General features: G+C 35.0%; 2 protein-coding genes and 1 long non-coding RNA gene across 5 annotated transcripts; 2 read left to right on the top strand and 1 right to left on the bottom strand.

Annotated features, from left to right (window-relative positions):
- Positions 1 to 1,040: 1,040 nt before the first annotated feature.
- On the bottom strand, positions 1,041 to 5,121 carry LOC113734740 (uncharacterized). The gene is made up of 6 exons (XM_027261394.2): positions 4,886 to 5,121; positions 4,702 to 4,773; positions 4,506 to 4,606; positions 3,855 to 3,953; positions 1,466 to 1,605; positions 1,041 to 1,346 (listed from the first exon to the last, which is right to left on the bottom strand). The coding sequence occupies exons 1-6, from the start codon at positions 4,928 to 4,930 to the stop codon at positions 1,237 to 1,239; spliced, it is 567 nt and encodes a 188-aa protein (XP_027117195.1). The 5' UTR covers positions 4,931 to 5,121; the 3' UTR covers positions 1,041 to 1,236.
- On the top strand, positions 1,577 to 2,583 carry LOC140037640 (uncharacterized). The gene is made up of 2 exons (XR_011841585.1): positions 1,577 to 1,691; positions 2,143 to 2,583. It is a non-coding gene; the product is annotated as an uncharacterized lncRNA (long non-coding RNA).
- A 1,083-nt stretch (positions 5,122 to 6,204) lies between the features above and the next one.
- On the top strand, positions 6,205 to 16,073 carry LOC113734708 (3beta-hydroxysteroid-dehydrogenase/decarboxylase). 3 transcript variants are annotated; one of them, XM_027261358.2, is made up of 13 exons: positions 6,205 to 6,332; positions 6,431 to 6,723; positions 8,407 to 8,496; positions 8,647 to 8,780; positions 10,018 to 10,188; positions 10,471 to 10,596; positions 11,826 to 11,905; positions 12,230 to 12,428; positions 12,822 to 12,927; positions 13,883 to 14,057; positions 14,420 to 14,576; positions 15,222 to 15,288; positions 15,412 to 16,073. In XM_027261358.2, exons 2-13 carry the CDS (start codon positions 6,459 to 6,461, stop codon positions 15,555 to 15,557), a joined length of 1,716 nt encoding a protein of 571 aa, XP_027117159.1. In that variant the 5' UTR covers positions 6,205 to 6,332; positions 6,431 to 6,458; the 3' UTR covers positions 15,558 to 16,073. The 3 variants fall into 3 exon arrangements, with proteins under 3 accessions (XP_027117159.1, XP_027117161.1, XP_027117160.1); XM_027261360.2 differs by having other exon boundaries at positions 15,222 to 15,326; positions 15,412 to 15,529; XM_027261359.2 differs by having other exon boundaries at positions 6,209 to 6,332; positions 6,453 to 6,723.
- Positions 16,074 to 19,471: the final 3,398 nt, after the last annotated feature.

Below are 19,471 nucleotides of genomic sequence, written 5' to 3'. Positions count from 1 at the left end.
ATTATGGAACTAAAGTCTTTGATTAAAAATCACACTCCCTCTCTTCCATAAAATTTGTCATGTTTGTCATTTTTTCTTGTTTCAAATTAATTATTATTTTAGAAAAGTCAACTCACATTTTTCAATAAAATTTTATCTTTTTTCTCAACTCAATTTTTTCAATGAAATTTTTGTGTTTGGTTTACACCTTATTTATTCCAAAAAATTGTCTCAAATAATCTCATATCCAAACACTTATCTTTACCCTTCATGTGTGCACCATTTATTCCCTACAATTATTAATATATCAAAATAAAAAATGATCTGCTAACCCATCACTAGATATAAGAGGAAAGTAAAAATTCATTTTTTTACTAACATCACTATATATAAATTACATGTTCTTTAAAAAATGAACGACATATTAAACAAACAACATATTTTATGGGACGGAAAGAGTGCTAATTTTTCAAGTATTACTATATTTATACCAATTATAACTCCTAATTCTTTTATTCTTTTTTTTTATAACCAAATTTTGCTTTTTTTAAATGCTTATTCTCGTGTCATGTACAAGACATTAAATTTAATACAATTTTATTATCTCTGATTTTTATATCTACAAAAGCTATGATACACGTCTTTGCTATTTTGTATGTACCTCAATAGGTATGCCATTATCCTTACTCAAGTTTTTAAATTTTTCCAAAATTTGATTACATGTTTTATGTAGTTAATTAAAAAGTATGAGTATTTTTTAAATATACAAAATACAAAAAGAATTTTGACTCTAAGAACGGATATTATATAGATATAATAGATATAATACAAATATTTACTGCCTCTCAAATAAATTTCGCCAGTGAAATAAGTAAATGATGGAGGATGTTATGGGTATGTAACTCTCAAGGCAGACTCCCAATTTCAAAAAGAAAAAGAAAACTTTTAACAAAAAAAAAAAAGAGGAAGGATGTTGTGGGTGGTATTTGTGAATCAAAACATTGGCGATGGACTGGAAGCAAGACAAGTGCTAGTTAAACTACTTGCTCATTAACTAGGTATTTCACAAATAACCACTTAATATAACCAAGAACATGATTGAAAATTGTATTCAGCTGTTTTGGTTCCTTCAAGAATTTCTTGCATAAGATAAAACAGCATAAACTACATATTCTCCATGACATCTGCCCTACCAAAGAACATGAAATGGAGAGCTCACACACTGTGACATCCATTAACAAAGATAACAAAGGTCACCTATTCTATTGGTTTCCTCTTCCTACCAAGAACAGGAGCTCTTTGCAATCTTGGTCCACCCATCCGCCACTTCTTGAATGCTGCCGTGGACAATTGACCAGCCTCATATACTTCAAATTAATAGCCACATGATCAACATTCAAAACTCTGATTTCTAAAATGAAAACAGGGCAACAGAAAAGGAACACAGAGATGAAAACGAAATAACCAAATGATTATTATGTCTTACATTTGGCCTCTTCATTTGTTAGCAGTGTTAAGTGCTTGGGAGCCACTGCAGATGCAACAGTATGTGCCCTTACAAGAACCTCCTTATATCTGGTCTGAAATGCAACTAGGAGGAAAGGTCCAATGGTTTTGTCACCAACCCTATTTATCAAGAATTCGGATAAGAATGACATGGTAAGCCACAGGTGTCATCCTCAGGTGAAGTTTGATGAAACGTAACATTAAAGGTGAGTTTTATGAAAATGTTTCATCAATCTCATGAGTTACATGTTAGTCTATGAAAGATTTGCTATAGAAACTAAACAACATCATCAGGTGTAAAATAACTTAGGGAGCCAATTTATTAGAGTTTTTTTCCTTTTTCTTTTTGAACGTGTTGACTCAACCTCAAGATATGAACCAAAAAGGATCTAGACAATTCATCATACAATGGAATCGGCATTCGTCACCCACTCATTGCTTGTTCTTCCTTATCTAATTCTCTCCTTCCTTTCACACACCAATTCACACCCACTCAACATACACAGCCATATGTATATAGTCCTACAATAAAAACAAGGCAGATGGGAGATGCATGAAGTTACATACTAGATTAAAAGTTTAATTAAAGGGGCTACTTGGGAGATTAGTGGTCAGTAAAGAAGAAAAAGTTCATTCCTCTTTTCATTCCAATATCAGGTGGATTAGGGGTTGTGGATCAATGGTTGTGATACCATAGCTATATCGTGGCTTGAGGTGGGGACAAGCGAAGAGGAAGTGGTAGAAGGGAGCAACTGATCATTGGTGATTGTTATGCTTCCTAGGATAAGCAAAATATTTCAGCCCATCTATTAACCAACAGATGGGGAAACTAATAATTTTCTTGGATGCTGTTTTCTATGGATAGAAAACTTACTTCCTGCGGAGATAACCAGTAGACAAACAAACCCCAAAAGTTGCCGCTAGCACCATGTATATAACTGCACTTTTATACATTCAATTATACTTAGCTCTGGTTGAATGCAGACTCGCAACACTGTTTACTTCTCAGCTAAGACACATTACTGTTTGTTATAAAGATAAGATTTTTTACTTGACAGACTTTGAATAAGTATTGTAAGTTCGTGGATGTTCTTTCAACTTCTGAGCTCAGCAAATATTCTTTCTAGTTGCAGAATAAGTTTTAAAAATTTTGTTCATTAATTATGCTTGTCTTTCTATATAAGATGGAAGGTTAGTCACAACGGCATGCTAATTCTTTCTTTTTTACTCCTGTTGGCTCAAAAAAATTACAAAAGAGAATGAACAAATGGTTATTGTATCTGAAATAAAAACCAACAGACTTCTTGCTGATAGGATTTACCTATTGCTTGACACTACACAGCCATATTTTCTGGAAAAGCCTTCCAATCATGTACGAGCAAATAGCAAGGATATAGAGAATATAAGCGGTAAGAAAAGGGGAAGAGTAGAAGGTGGAATACACAGACAAGTATAACCGTTCGATCATGGTTCTCCAACTTAAAATTTCTTTTGTTATCTTGACTGTCTTGTCCATTTTGTTTTTCCTTTTTGTTCTCAGCACCATCTACTAAGGATTCGTTAAGGAAAAGGAAATCCATGTCTTTTTTTTTAAGAACAATCCAATGAACGTTGCAGCAAAGACTAAGAAGTTTACTTCAGCAAATTGGTTTACTAGACTGATCTCCTCACTGCTCCCCTAGGGTTGTAAAAAGAGTGCAAGCATAAAGAAAAGGGCAAAGCACCAAACATGTTCTCTGTTTCCAATCCTGTTTAGGTTCCAGATTTTCAGACCAAAAGAATCATTGCAAACAAGCCTTTGAAAAAACATATAGTTTCTGCAGACTTCAATTCCAACATACGTTTAGCTTTGACATTCTTTTCTCTTACTCAACCAGAAATATTTTAACCTTTAAACATCTTCGTGATGCTTTCTGCTGATAATCTCTCGACAACACCTTTTCAGGCTAAGTTCTATTTCTAAAATATTCAAGGGATCAAAATTCATTTCTTTAAAAGTTAGCAAATAAAAAATTATTGTAGATGCTGATAGCATGATATGAATTACATTGTGCTGTGACAAATTCTGGACCAAACTAATCTTAGTGTGCTTTAACTTAAGATATTAAAGGAATAAACTTTGGTCGCATGCTTAACCATAACAAAAAAAAGATAGCATGATTTTGAGATTGCATTCTTTCATTCAAGTTGAATAAGATCCTCTGACATGACAGGATATTCCCATAATATAATTATTAGAAGTTTTTCATGTATGTTGGTTGTATGGGGATTAAAGACTGGGAAAAGCTCATTTAAATGAAATTTAAGACAAAGTCAAACACTAGGCATAGATGAAGCAGATATAGACCAAAATCTTAATAAAAACTTACAGTGGTGCTATTTTGAGTCCTAGTTCATAGAAATACTGGCATCGACCTCTTAGATCCACATGTGCAGCATCAGCCTCAATTTCCTTGCGCGTTCTAGAACTGATGGAAGCCTCAAAAAAAAAAAAAAAATTGGCTAAAAATAAATGTCATCAAAACTTTCATGAATACAACTACAGACATTCAAGAATTTACATGTTTGGAGAACTTCAAAGTCATCCCAAAAGCAGGTCATACAATTTTGTGACGCACACCACTCATTCTGATGTAAATTAATTTGATATTTTTGATGAACAAACTGCTTGAGAGACTAAATTGCAAAAGCCCAGGTTTCCACAAAGAATGAATAAAACCACCACCCATCTTATTACCACATCACGTCCTAATCACCAGCTAAGTTTGTAGCTAAGTACAATAGAAATTATTTTGATTTGTTGCATTGTCTTCATGAAGATTTACAGCACACACACACACACACACATATATATATTACATTCTAACGCTTAAATGATAGATCTTGATTGCATTTTAGTGAAAACTATATTAAAATACAAACATATTATAGCAGTATCCTTTGAAGAAAATCATAAGAACTCATGTATGGGACAAAACTTGTGAGAAGAAAATATTATCAAATAGTGGGATGACTTATACACTTTTCTGAAGTACGGCGGAACGTCGACGGCTACCACTCCTCTCACATGTAAATCACGAGCTAGCCAAAATGGTAATTCTGCTTTCGCACCGGCTTCAACCTGAACTTACGAGAAACAATCACTACCACCACACAAATGCACAGAAAAAGCACACATAGAGTCAACCCTCTGCCCAAAAATCACTGACAGATCACCTCATTTGTATCATCACTAGAATCAAGTAGCCCGAAACAGTCTGCTGCCTGCTGGAATACAACTGGTAAAATCTTTTTTTTTTCCCATTGAGAAGAAAGAAATCATCAACAATTGTTAAAAAAAACCAAAAAATTATAGTGATAAATTTACAAAGCTGTAAGAAATTGAAATTCTTCTGTTTACCTCCTCTTCAGCTAAAACATCATCAACATCATAATAATTCGCCATATTAAGAAGTTGAAATTCTTCTTCTTCTTCCGAGGGAAGGACAAGATTGATTTTGCAGAAAATTTGGGAGGGAGGAAAGGGATGAGAATGGAGGGAAAATGTTCTGATTTATTGCTTTTTTGGGAGTATTTGAAATGAGAGTTCGAGTTGAATTTGATGTACTTCTTTCAAACTATGTAAATTTATTGATCAAGCCCTTTTACATGCAATGTTTTTATATTTCACCCCAGGATGTATGATGTTTGGGTGACACTTCTTCTAGTGGCTAGAAGCCTAGAAATGTAAAACAAGCTAGCTGCTCATGAGTCATTCAGGTCGGTTTGTACGAGGTTCATGTGTAAGTTACTCGTTGAACTATTGAGATTGGCTCCACTTATGAATAATTCGTTTAGACTCATTTGTATATTTATTGAAACTAGTACTCCTAATTTTCGTAATAATTATGTAGATTTAGTTTGTCTTGATTGATTAGGACTTTGTTTTGTTTTTTTTTTAAAAAAAACCCTTCTTATATTTGGTAAAATAATTTCTCATTAAATAAAATAATTAAATTGGTTAAACTTTTCAAATTGTAAAATTATATAAGAATTTCAAGCACACGGTTGAATTTATGTCATATGAGTCTAGATTAATGTCGAGTTTGAATTCGAAATTATTTTAATGAGTCAAACCTGAATATAAATTTTTGACTTATTTATCGTACGAGCCAAGATCGAGAAGTTCTTTTTCTTCGAATGACTTGAAAAGATTCAGGAAAACTTGGAGAAAATTTAACTATCACAATTCAAACGAATACCTACACATCCGTTGATAATATTTTCTAGAATAGTTTGCATTTTTTGAATATATATAAGGAGATTTGATCTATTAATCTACGTTCAAATAAAATTTAAAACTCTTTTTGTGGTTAATTACTTCTAAAGTAAAGCTCGATTACTTAATGACTCGAAAATTAAAAGCCAAAATTTCAGCACAAAGCCTTCTATTTTTACTTTCAGCTTTCAAGTTTGAACAACCCATCTAATCAAGTCCACGCGTCGTATTCCACACCGTCAACTGATCGTTTAATCGGGTCAACTTGCGGGGCCCCAATCACACCCCAGACAAACGTCCAAGACTGAAACAAGGGCTTGTTTGGATTGCTATTTATTTGTATAATCATTACAATTTTGTAACATGTTTTTTATTTTTTTAATTAATTTTTTTTTTACATACATCACGTCACAAAAAATATTACGAAAAAAAATCTCTAATAATTCACGGTACAATCTACTAAAGCATTCATCATCTTCCCTACGGCCTACACCACACTCTGCTTCAAAATCTCTCTCTCTCTCTCTCTGCCCCATAATTACACACACGACACACTAGATTCATAGTTCGCTGCTGAATCCTCTAGCAGGTACTATCTCATCTCTCACGGACATTCTACATTGCACATTTTTTTTTTGTATAATTATGCATGTAAATTTCTGAATCCAATGGCAATGTGATTGAAAGGAAGCAAAAAAATTAATATCAGGCGAAAATGGAGGCGGAAGCAGAAGGCCAAGACCTAGGGCAAGGGCAAGGAGAGAGGTGGTGTGTGGTGACCGGAGGGAGAGGGTTTGCGGCGAGGCATTTGGTGGAAATGTTGATCCGATACAATATGTTTTGCGTTCGGATTGCGGATTTAGGCCCTACGATCAAGCTCGAACCGCAAGAAGAGAAAGGCATTCTCGGCGAGGCGTTGAGTTCTGGTCGTGCTAGCTATGTCTCCGCGGATCTCCGTGATAAGTCTCAAGTGCTCAAAGGTAAGAAATCAACATTTCTTGTGATTTTCTTTTCTTTTATTTTTGTACTTTTTCGGCGAATTTTTAGTTAAAGTGAGTGTTTGGTGACGCCTAGGAACGTCGAAAGTTTTCAGTTAGTTTTTCCTGATTGCAGCAGTAAGTTGGAACTTGCAATCAAGAAAGAGAGAGAGAAGATGTCTTAAAAAGTTGGTGACTTGGTATCTGAGTAAATAAATGTAGTATTTGGCGTATTCTTTTCATCATCATTGTTATTGTTTTTTGTTAGTTTTTTATGTGTAAATGTTCACCTGAAATGTGTCTTGGGATTTGAAGCAATGCGTGATAACTAATGTGTGTGATTTCGTAGGACTTAATGGAAACATAAAGGAAAAAAGTTGGTAAATTTGATTATGTATCAGTAAGTTGATAATAGCACGGATCAGCACTACATGCGGCATTCACCTTGTGCGCACACAAAATGCACATAAATGCAAGTTTTTCATTAAAGGTTCTGGGATGAGTTTGCCTTTTTCCTTTTTGGTTGGGTGCAAAAAGCATAGATATTGCAGTACAAGACACCCCTTTTTTGGCAAATCAGGTTACTAGTTTCTTTTGTGAATTTTACTCTGAAGTATCCCTGTAGGTGTGGTATACGGCTAATTGAGCTGAGTATTCCTAAATTTTGTCAAACGATTAAAGAAATTTCTTGAGCTAACAGCTTTCAATGTGGTTTGTAATTCGCGAAGCTTATCAAATTACTTCATGAAGTTTGTGCATCCTCTAATTGAGAGAATCTTGCGGTCACATTTGTGTTAACAGAAATTCAATGAAATAAATATCCAGACAAATCTATTACTTCAGTGTATCCTGATGACAATTACCTATCTGCATAACCCATCACTTTGGTGCCCATTTCAACAAAAACATTTGAAGGAAAAAAATTTGCAGCCTTTTTTCTTAATATATAAAATTAACATTATGATTATGCCCTTTTTTTTAAGGTTATGATTAAGATTATGGCCTTTGTCCTTAATTGCCTCTGATTTTCAAAAGCAGAATCAGCAGCCAAACCGTTATTTTGCTTCTGACTTTCAGCTTTTATTGCTTCCAAAAAATCTAAAAGTTGGTCTTGAAAGCAATCAAGAACACAAGAAAGTAGCTTTTTATAATCCAAAAAACTGATCAGGTGTTTAGAAGAATAGGCCCTTGAGTGATTATCTTTTAACTTGAACTTTAAGCGCACGAGTTGTTTCTATATGGTACTTGATAACCTATTTTTCATTTTCCAGTGAATTTTACTCCTTGTTTATCCCTTGAGAATTTTTGTTTTTCACTGATTACTATTAAGGGTGCATTGTCTAAGTATGTTATGCCTTGCTAATTAATTTTAAAAATGTAAAACCATCAAATATTTTTCTGTATTTGAGTTATACCAGGTCACACAAATGAAAAGAATATCAGAATTACTTTTCAAGACATTCTCAAAAGCAAAGTTTTCATTGAACTTTTCCAGTAAAGCCACGAGTAAAACCACTTTAAATACTACTTTAAACATCATCATAAGTGGTCCTTAATATGTCATGACAAAAAAGTGTAATATCTTTCTGTCCATGCGAACTATACTTCACATTATGGTCTTGTCCTTTAAGCAAGTTTATGTGGCACATTCTAGAAGTATTCTGATGTATCGTTCTCATGTTGTAGCTTTCCAGGGAGCTGAGGTTGTTTTTCACATGGCTGCTCCAGATTCTTCTATCAACAACTACCAGCTTCATTATTCTGTCAACGTGCAAGGTAAGTTTCTTTGATAAGAAAGTTGACCAGAATAAAGAACTTCTTCATGTCTACTTTTCTTTGCACCTTTACTTGTTGTAAACAGTTGAAATATTTTCTACTGGGCTACCAAATTTTGCTTCGTTAACATGACAAGTCAATTACTTGCAGGTACCAAGAATGTTGTTGATGCTTGTGTTGAGCTGAAAGTAAAGAGGCTTATATGCACAAGCTCACCGAGTGTGGTCTTTGATGGAGTTCATGGGATTTTTAATGGTGATGAAACATTGCCTTATCCTGCCAAGGTATGTAGCATCTATAAACCTACTTGGAATTGGTCTTTTGCTGGGACTATACTGGATTTGTATCACTAGAAGCTTTCTCAGTCACAATTGGGTCTTCCAGCTTTTTTACCTGATACCATTGTGGTTGATTAGCAGATCTCTGTTTGCTTTTCATCTCAAATGAATCTGGGATTGTTCATAATCCTGCTATCAAGAATGCTAGATGATACTTAGCACTATTCTCTTGGTGTTTTACTAATTTCCATTTCATAGTTGCAGTTATAAACCTAAAAAAGAGGAGAATTGTATTTTATTTACTTTTCCTTGTCCTTTGCTGGCATCTTTATGTGGTTGATGTAGTAATTTACTTACTGTCTCTATGTAGCTATGGTTCTTCCTTGCTTTTTCTTTTTGACTTTGGAAAACACGATTTAATTTGGGATTTTTCATGACCATAATCTGGAAAATCCTGTGTCTGCTAAAAAATTGTTGTGAAGAATATTAGAAACCCTTGTCGTGACATCTGTAGGATAATGATTAATTTCCTTAATATGCTTTAAACACAATGGGATTCCCTAAATCTTAACTGTGTAGACGTGCAATTTGTCACATTGATGGTGTACTAATGAATTGTCCATTCACTGTTGGTGTCGTGAAGCTAAACGTTAGAAACTCTAATGTTATAATCTTTTCCCTGATGTGACAACACTTTATGCTTGTTCATGCATCAATTCTCGACATCTACTCTTTATCTATCATCCATTTCCATTTTCATTGTTGACAAAAGGAAACAATTCAGGATTTTTCATTATATGTGGCAACTTTGCGTCAATAAATTTACCAACTGTTGTCACAACAGTGTGTTTTAACTGTATCAAAATGCCTTAGAAGCCATTCATCTATGAACTTTGAATTAAACAATCATATACTTTGCCATATTGGACGGTTCGTGTTTTTCATAGGTTATCTAGCATATTTAGCAGCAGTCTTGCGCAATTCAGTGTTCAGATGCAGTCACAAAACTTAAAATTAGGAATTTGATGGATATCCAAGGCTGCATGTATTTCAAATTATGTTTTACTTGTTTAAGGATATGAACCCTGAAACTTCTTTTTGATTTGTTTTAATTTTGGCCAAGCTATTTTTTGTTATCTTCCCTCATTCATTTTTTCTTTTTTTTTTTTCCGTATTAATCTTTGAACAAGCTTTTGCTGAAGTATCTTGTTAGCTGAGTGTACTTTACTTTCTACATTTTCAGCACAATGATTCATATTCTGCCACTAAAGCTGAAGGAGAAGCACTAGTTATCAAGTCAAATGGCACTAATGGCCTTCTAACATGTTGCATTAGACCTAGCAGCATTTTTGGTCCAGGTGATAGGTTACTTGTGCCTTCTTTAGTTGCTGCTGCAAGGGCTGGGAAATCTAAGGTTAGTATGACTTCTGTGAATTTTAACTTCTACATGTACTTAGCTTCACTACTAAGTTTATGGTTCTTTTTATAATTACATCAACTAAGCTTTTCTTTTAAAACCAAACAATCCTGATTTTCTGATGATACTAGCTTATGATACTTCTTTCATGGTTTGGGTCATTGTGCATTGACACTTTTTATAACTGATTTGGAGTCTTGTGGCTTTGTTCTCTATTCTTGCTAAGGTTGTATGGTCATTAACTTTGTATTTTGTTGACCTTCTAATATGTAATGTTAGTTCATAATTGGTGATGGCAACAATCTGTATGATTTCACATACGTCGAAAATGTTGCACATGCTCACATATGTGCTGAACGAGCACTGGCTTCAGGAGGGGCAGTTTCAGAGAAAGCTGCAGGGCAGGTAATGATATAGATGTTCAGGGCTACTTTGTTGTTTCAATCACTATTCTGGAATTCAACCACTTATTTGCTTCTTCTTCTTCTTCTTCTTCTTTTTTTCTCAAACAAATGCTGCTTCAAGTTGTCGTTTTGCCACAAAGCTGGCTTTAGTTCCTTATGTCTAGCTTTGACCATATTTGCATGCTGAAGAGCTTTGCAATTGTTATTCAAACTGGGTGATGGTGATGCCCTGTTTAATTATAGACAATTGCTGTACATGTTTACGCATACCATATGATATGCATGTACACCCAGGTTCATTCTGTGATGCACTGGAGAATCTCAAGCTAACAATTATGAGGTTCAGAGGTTGCATATTTGGATTTTTCAGGCATTTATGTAGTGACACGTTAGCTTTAAATTTTCAGTCAAATTATCCCACCTAGCTAAATGGAATTGACAAAGCTCACTTTTGGCACATTGAATGAAGCAAAATGCCACTCCTTGAACTTGATACAAGTCATGCCCTGAATATGATTTTTACGTAAAAGCAACAAATTTCAGTTATATCCTGATGGACTTTGCAATGTATTGTTCCTTGAACATTCATTGTAGTTATGACTCAAAAGTAGTATCAAAATTCAGACTTGTTGTTCATTGAATGAAATCTGCTTCTTCTATGCTATTTATAAGAATTTGAAAGGTATAATGGTTCAGGAATTTCACCTTTAATCTTTTTCTACAAAGCAAGATTGTATCGTTTTGCCTTTCTTGATGTGTTCACTTTTTGTGTCCTTTTGTTCTTCTCGTGATATTTGTAGTTCTTGCATCTATAACTTTTGATTATGCTTAAAACATTGTATAAATTCAATAAAATGAATTGAGAATTGACTGGTAGGAAATCTCTTATTGTAATTTAGTGATCCTGAAAGTTAACACGCTGAATCTCCAGCCCTCTAGCTTTGCAGCACCTTATAAGCACGGTGGTTGTAGATATGCTATACAAAGAATTTAACCTAGCTTTCATCCTTCTGCTCTAATATGGGAAATTAACTTTAATGTTGTAGAGGTTTGCCCTCCAAATGCTTTTAATTCCTTTGCTGGCTTGGTTAGCTAATGTTTTTGGAATTGGAAGGATATGCTTCAAAATCATGTTTACTTACTAAGCTATTCAGATGTACGGCTACTACTATCTTTTTTGTTCTACAATGCAAACCTTGATGGAGTTGTAGCCACAAAATGTTCTTGCAGGCATATTTCATTACAAACATGGAGCCCATCAAGTTCTGGGAATTTATGTCGCTTGTTCTTGAAGGTCTTGGCTATGAAAGGTACTTTCTACATTTTGTCCTTTCAATTAACGGATGAAGAATGAGCTTTAGTGACCCTGTATTGTTAAGTTGTACGTAAGTGAGAGACAAGTACTAGCCATATAAATTTTCAGTTTTGTTTCTGTAGCAATCGGGCTTTAACTGAATATCGTCCTTTTTCTGGAAGAGAGATAGAGTCGTCAGATTTTGGTCACATGTGTTGACAATGAGAGAGGAGGTAAAAGATGGAGGGTGGTTGCTTATTTGTTTAACTGTCACCAAGCTGCCATGGCTAATAAGATTTTAAAGTATACTATCTTTATTCTGATTTCATATAGTATGCAGGCCAAGAATTAAACTTCCCGTCTTTCTGATGATGCCTATAGCACATATGGTGGAGTGGGTATATAAGATGCTGGCCCCCTATGGGATGAAGGTTCCACAGTTCACTCCTTCAAGAATCAGGCTTCTGTCTTGCAGCAGGACATTTAATTGTTCAAAAGCAAATGATTTGCTTGGCTACACACCAGTTGTCTCTCTCCAGGTTACCATGATTTCCATTAAACCAGTGAATTTTCTACATAGTCAAATATGCAAACATTTCTTCTACCCTAGTAAACTTTGGAGCCTTTTGACCATATCCAATCTGTACTTGTAGCAGAGTCCCTTCATGAAATACTTGGTTTTGTATAATGCACTATATTTATGCTTTGCCTTTTTATTTAATTATTGTTTTGGGTGTTTCCTGAGAGGGATGTTTTATGGTTTATATATTCTTGCCATACACCCTATAATGAGGGGCTCTGATTGGAAGGAGATTTTGATTTGTTTCCGTTTGATGCAGCAAATGTAATTTCAACATGTTAAGTAAATCTTTAGAATACATCTCCTGGTTTTTGTATTTTTCTTTTGACAATTTAAATTTGATTTTCTGCAGGAGGGTCTTAAGCGAACAATTGAATCATACCCACACTTGAGAGCTGAAGTTCGACCTAAAAGGGATGGTCCATCAAAAGCATCAAAAATTCTTGGTAGCGGAAGGGGTAATTCCCTTTCTTTTTCTGCAGGTTTTTTCTGTTTTTTTTTGGTAACTAATTTCCCATGTACTTGTCATGATAACACACGTTAGAAAAATGCAGAGGCACATAGCTTTTGTTGTTTTTGGATTATTACTGAAAATTCTTGATTTTCCGGAAAGTGGTGAAGTAGGAATGTTGAATTACAAATGATAAATGTGGTTTAGTAGGATCCCCTGGTTATTGGACCTCTGAAACGGTATTATATTGTTAAACATTTTAAGCATGTAGAACGATCTCTGAACCCTTCATGATTTTCACAGCTAATGCAAACCAGTTAAACCATTGGACAAAGAAACCACATGTTGGGTCCAAATAAATATTGGTAACTTGCACATGAGAAGCTTAAATTAGAAACCACTGCTTTTATCTGATGGGCCTATTCACTTGTGTATCCAGTTAGTGTTGTAATTAAGGTTTCTTGCAGAAAGTGCTTGTAATGTTACCGTTGAAGTTCCAGGAGAACTGTACATACAGGGAGAATGTGACGCTATTGCATTAATAATTGATCATGTCTTTGTTTCACCCCACTTGCATTTTTTATTATGTTGTGGTAACTTTTATCTTAAACCAAGATACTGTTACTGAGAGCAGTCTAAATCTATGTAAGCAAATTTTTAATTCTCTGGATATACCTAGAGAATTTGACAATGTGATTGGTGATCTTGATGCTTCATCCAATATAGTAAAATGTTGTATTCTTTTCAAGTTATTATGATTTATATGTAGCTGGAGTAAATTATATAAACTTGAAGAATTGATGGTTTGTACGATGCTACTCTGTCAAGCATGGGTATGTCAGACTTTGAAATACAAAAACATGTATGATGGTCCAATTACTCCACGCACTTATAGTAAAGGATAGTGAGAAAATTCATAAAGATCATATTTGGATTTAATACCATGGAACTACATATTGCAGTTGCAGACACACTTCTATGGAGGGATAAAAGGCAAACGCTCCTCATGTTGTTGGTTCTGGCTGCTATTTACTTCAATTTCATAGCATCTGGACACACCATTATAACTGCAGTTTCCAGACTTCTCTTGGTGGCAGTGGTTTTCCTCTTCGTCAATGGAAGGTTACCCGGGAAACTGTATGCTCTCTCTCTCTCTCTCTCTGACATATGTGTGTGTGCGTGTGTATGCATGTAAGTACTTGTACACATGCAAATTTTATATGATAACCATGTCTCTTGGGGCACACATGCACCTGGGCATTCTATCTACTGATATGTGTTACAGGCTGTTATACTACAAGGAAACTAAGGCGACATCCGTAATATGCATTCCTCCTTGTTCAGTATTTCTATACTTTGATCCAGATGACTATCTTTGTTCAATATTAGAACATGTGTGCAAGTAGCTAACATTTCTGCATACTAATTTGAAACAAATTGAACATGTTAAAATTGTCAAAGCTTTCATAAAAGCTTATATGCAATGCATAATGGTGCAGATTGGGTTATCAAGTTGAGAAAATTCCTGAATCAAAGTTCCACATTTCACAAGAGTCCTCGCATCAAGTTGCTCAATCAATAGCCTCAGGGTGGAACTCTGCTGTGATCGATTTAAAATCTCTATGCAGAGGAAATGACTGGATACTATTTTCAAAGGTATTGCTCCTGCATAAATTGTACAGTTTTGTTCTAAAGTAAGATATATCATCCTGTGATCTGGAGTCTATGCTAGCTGAATCTTATGGTGTTTGGTTCAATTGGATTGTTTTGGAGGTATATGTACACCTGATCTTCTGCACAGAGCCTCCTTTTTGATCGAGTTTAATACAAAGTAAAGGTCAGCAGTTAGTGCCTGGGAGGGAAGGGGGGCAGTTGATTTGTGCTATCATTCTTCAATAGGTCAATCAGTAACTAGAAAAATAAGCTGTAAAAGTTCTGTGGCATTCTTGGGTTTTTCCAAAACACCATCACTACTCGAAACTATCTCCATTCCTTACTGTTCAATTTACACCAATTCAACTTGTTCTACTAGTTAAAAGAGTATCTTTTTCTTAAGATTAGAAATATATTAAAGGAACTGCCTTCCTTTCTCATGTGTTATGGCAATTCCATAAATAAAATTTTTTCTGATTCTGATCTCGGTAAAAATTGCAGAAAGGTAAATGATATTCTAAAATTGTCATCTTGCATTTTTATAATTATTATTATCATCATCATTTTAGATTTCTCATTATTATTATAATCCTGATGGAGTTTTCATGAATTAATCTTGGCTGCTTCCTTGGTCATTTAATAAAACAGGTGGTTTTGTCTCTTTTGATTTTGAGCATCCTTGGAGCCCTTTCACTACGAAGTTTGTTTATAATAGGTTTGGGCTCTCTTGCTTTATACCTGCATGCACACAAGGCATGTTCTCTTCTAGATGCCTGAGTAACCCTGCTGGAGTTTACCACATCTGGTTGGTCTGATTATCTTCTTCTTGCTATGGCAGGGCTTCCCATTGCCTTTGTTGCTTTCTTTGTCTATGAGAAGAAGGAAGAAGAAATAGATGGTTTTGTCCATCAAATTCTTCTGTCTGGATGTAAACTAAGGTCTAACGTCGCAGGAAAGTTTTCGAACCTGAAGAAACAGCAATAATGATCCAATCTGCATGAGAGCATTTGTCATTCTTCCTCGCTCGGTGCCTTCTTGGGTATTAAAAGCTTGTTTCCCTTGTTTCCTTCTTGGGTATTAAAAGCTTGGATTTTCCATCTGGTTTTATTGCATTACATTCACGGGACTGGTTACGAGCTGAATGTATCGACAATTTGGATTTTCTGGATCTGGTGCGTGCAGTTGTTTCCTAACAAATGGTATAAGTGCGGAAACGTGTCTTGCTGCTGGAGCTAAATTTTGTGCCGCGGGCATTGCTTCCGTCCTTTAAGCCCCTTAACTCGATTTACTCAGCTGTTGTATTTAATATAATTTGCTTGTATTTATGGTTAAGGAACTTGATTTGTTTTGGTGAATTTTTGGGAAGCATTTACCATTTTAATTTGTTGAGAGAAAGATATAAATATAATTCTACGCATAGACTGAGGAGTAACTTTTCGTTCTAGGACAAAATTTGTTCTCTTCTCCTAATTCTATTATGATTGATAAGTCATTAAATTCTTCTTGGGTTTTAATCAGTTTTAGCTAGAGAGATTCCATCCTTTTAGATGTAGAAAGGAAAATTGCCAATTTCATCCATCAATTTTTTTAGCCTAATTTAACCCTTCAACTTGCAATTCCTTTCCAATTAAGTTCTTTTGTGATGGCATGACTAAATTTGGTCGTGGGGAAGGGTGGGGTGCTGGTGGAAGGACGGGAGGGGAAGAAGATGCGAGGAAGAGGAAGAAGGGGGAAAGAAGGAGGAAGAGAGAGAATGTGAAGATGAAGGCGGTGTTGGTGGTGGAGGGAAACGGTAGGGGAGAATTAAAATTTTTTAAAAATATCTCAATAGATTTTTAAATTTTAAAAATACTTTCAAGATACGTTTAAAAATATCTTTGCCATGAATTGTGTCAAACAAATGTGATAGAAAACAAAACAATGCAAGTACTGGTATTAATCAAGTCAAATCAAGTATTAGATTTGAATTATGTCATATAAGTGCGATGTAAAATAAAGCAATGCAAGTATATTCGAATTATGTCAAATAAGTGTGATGTAAAATAAAGCAATGCAAGTAGAGATGTTAATCGAATATTAGATTTTTAAACTCGACTTAACATTTTATCGAGCTAGGCTCGCTCGAGTTCACTCGTTTAAGTGAATGAGCCTTGAAACCTAGTCAAAATCGATTTGATAAAAGTGCATGTGGCTCAAACTCGACTCATTAATCACAAACAAGTCAGGGTCGAGTTCAAAAAATCCAACTTGTAATTCTATTACCTGTATAGTGTGACATGGTATATATGTCCTGACTAACGAATCCAATCGAGCTGCTTGAATAGGATTTCTTATAATAGCTCCTTGTCACAAAAATTTCTTGTAATAGAATTTTAGTAGTAGTTAATAGTAGAATAATTTGATTATGATGAAAATGGGAGTAGTAGTAATGTAAGCAAATAAATATAACTACCTTTCGTAAGAAAAAAAGCAGGTAATAATATCATTTTAGTTCTCTCTATATTCTCCTTGCAATTTCTCTATTTCTTTTTTCTTCTCTTCTCTTTCCTATTCTGGTTCTATTCTGCTTTTGTTCTCTTTTTGGTTCATTTTTAGTTCTTATCATCATCTTCCGACTCCAGCCCAAGAGCATTTTTGTAAGAAAATGGGCTCAGTTCCTGACAATTGGTAGGCTACAGTTACCAAGACATCAAGAAGTGTGGAAAGAAATTGGAGGAGTCTTCAATCGTTAAAGGCAAAAGATTCAACAACCAGGAGGATCAAGTGAAAAATAGGAAGCAAAACTACAAGAGGCTCTGGGTTCCCTACAACAATTCAAGCAGGATCTCCACCATCAGATATGAGAGGAAATGGATATAAATCAAAAGAGGGTGGAGTCCATGATTGGAGGATTAAGGAAGGAATCAAGTGTTCTAGTCAAAATGGTGACTAAAGACGAAATGATTGAGGCAAGGGAGTCTTTTCAGGCCAACCACACACCATTGCTTCCTACACCTCCTCTCCAGAACTGTCTTGCCATAGAAGGAGACGTCTACTCTGGGAGTAAAGAAAGGTTTAGTAAGGGAATACCCCTAAATCTTCCCAAGATTGAACTAACTATGTTCACAGGAGAAAATCTCAGAATCTAGTTAAGGAAATACCACAAGTATTTTCTTACTTTCCAGACTCCTGAGGAGTATAAATTTGAGATAGTAGAAATGTATATTTGGATGGTAAGGCTGATATTTGGTTCTAGGGAATCAAGATGGGGAAACTTAAGCTTACTTGGCAAGAATTTTGTGACCTGTTGTGTGAAATATTTGTAGAGAAAGACTCAAAAGATGTGGTGGGAGAGTTCAATAAGTTGCAGTAGGATGGAAGGTGGAAGACTGTCAAGAACAATTTGGTGAAGCTTATTTTGTTTCTAGTTTCATCAATGGATTAAAAATGAGATCAGAACCACGGTAAAGATGTTGAAATTTGTGAAACTATCAGATGCCTTTGATATAGACCAGTTACAAAAAGAGTCATTGGATGTGCACAAACAAAACTGTAAAAGTAATCAGAAAGTTGAGATAGATCAGTAATATAGTTTCTATAATAGTCATGAAGTTGCACCTGCAAATGCTTACAAGATTCCTTTGCCTAACACTTTCAAGAAGGACTTTGAATTACCTTCTATAACCAAGAAGATTTTGCCCAAGATATACAGTACAAGAAAAAACATAGATTGTGTTTTAAATGTGAAGAAAAATATGAGGCCAATCATCAATGTAAGTTGAGACATTTGAATCTCATGGTAGGAGAAGATGAGAAGGAGGATGAATTCTGGGATGTCATAGGAGAGCAGGATGAAAAGAAATCCTGGAGAGCTTATAGAAGCTTCACTCTATGCTATTTCAGAATCCTTGAAAAGAAAAACTATCACCTTAAGGGGAGAAATACATGGAGCATTTGTGTACATCCTTATGAAAATAGGAAGTTCTGACTCTTATATTAGTCAACATATAGCCAGAGGACTAAACTTACCACGTGTAGTTACAAATCCATTCATTGTAGTAGTAGAGGATGGTGCTAGTGTGACTGATTGTGTTAAGTGTCCTAAAGTTCATTGGATCACCAATAGTTACAAGTTCTACTTTGATATTCGGGTGATGGAGCTAGAAGGATGGGATGTGGTATCGGGGATGGATTGGATGACTTATTATAGTCCAATCACGTTTGATTTCTTTCTTGAAAGGAAACGATCTCAGGGAATTCCTCAAATATAAGAACAACTATTTAAATATGGCACAAGAAGGACAAGACAAAATCAGAGATGTAGAGAGACAAGAAAGGCCCAAACTTATTTCAGAATTGCTTAGCCAATTCCAAGATGTATTAAGAATCCCTACAGCACTTCCACCTAAGAGGAGTCTAGATCATGCTACACCACTCAAGTTGGATGCTTAACCTTTCAAAATCAAGCCATACAGGTACCTCGTTCTCAAAAAGCTGAAATTGAGAAACAAGTATTGGAAATGTTTAACAATGGGATAATCAAGCACAACTCTATTCCCTTTGTTTCCCAATTTTGTACAACGCTAGTCTCTTTGCTTCACTAGTTTTGTTGGCCAAAAAGAAGAATGGCACCTGGAGGTTGACATTTGAATCATTTGACAATTAAGGATAAGTTTCCTATACCAAATATTGAAGAACAACTAGATGAATTGGGTGGAGCAAAATATTATTCCAACTTAGGTTTGTGTGCAGGGTACCATCAACTTAGAGTGAAATTAAATGATACATTTACAACTGGTTTTCAGACCCATGAAAGGCATTATGAGTTTCTAGTCATACCTTTTGGCTTGACAAATGCTCTTGCAACCTTCCAAGCATGAATAAGTTAGGTTTTCCACTCTTATTTTAGGAAGTTTGTT

The sequence above is a fragment of the Coffea arabica genome, chromosome 3c, assembly GCF_036785885.1.
Source record: "Coffea arabica cultivar ET-39 chromosome 3c, Coffea Arabica ET-39 HiFi, whole genome shotgun sequence".
Lineage (NCBI taxonomy): Eukaryota > Viridiplantae > Streptophyta > Magnoliopsida > Gentianales > Rubiaceae > Coffea > Coffea arabica.
Note: the sequence above shows the minus strand (reverse complement) of the source record. Positions and strands in the feature narration are given on the sequence as shown.

What these genes read in the sequence shown, in the direction of transcription:
- LOC113734740 (XM_027261394.2), bottom strand. Translation starts at nt 4,930, where the DNA reads ATGGCGAATTATTATGATGTTGATGATGTTTTAGCTGAAGAGGAG. An exon ending in CTAGTGATGATACAAATGAG is followed by an intron (nt 4,607 to 4,701) that starts GTGATCTGTCAG and finishes TCGTAAGTTCAG; the next exon opens with GTTGAAGCCGGTGCGAAAGC. An exon ending in CCGCCGTACTTCAGAAAAGT is followed by an intron (nt 3,954 to 4,505) that starts GTATAAGTCATC and finishes GGCTTCCATCAG; the next exon opens with TTCTAGAACGCGCAAGGAAA.
- LOC113734708 (XM_027261358.2), top strand. Translation starts at nt 6,459, where the DNA reads ATGGAGGCGGAAGCAGAAGGCCAAGACCTAGGGCAAGGGCAAGGAGAG. An exon ending in CAAGGGCTGGGAAATCTAAG is followed by an intron (nt 10,189 to 10,470) that starts GTTAGTATGACT and finishes ATGTAATGTTAG; the next exon opens with TTCATAATTGGTGATGGCAA. An exon ending in CACCAGTTGTCTCTCTCCAG is followed by an intron (nt 12,429 to 12,821) that starts GTTACCATGATT and finishes GATTTTCTGCAG; the next exon opens with GAGGGTCTTAAGCGAACAAT.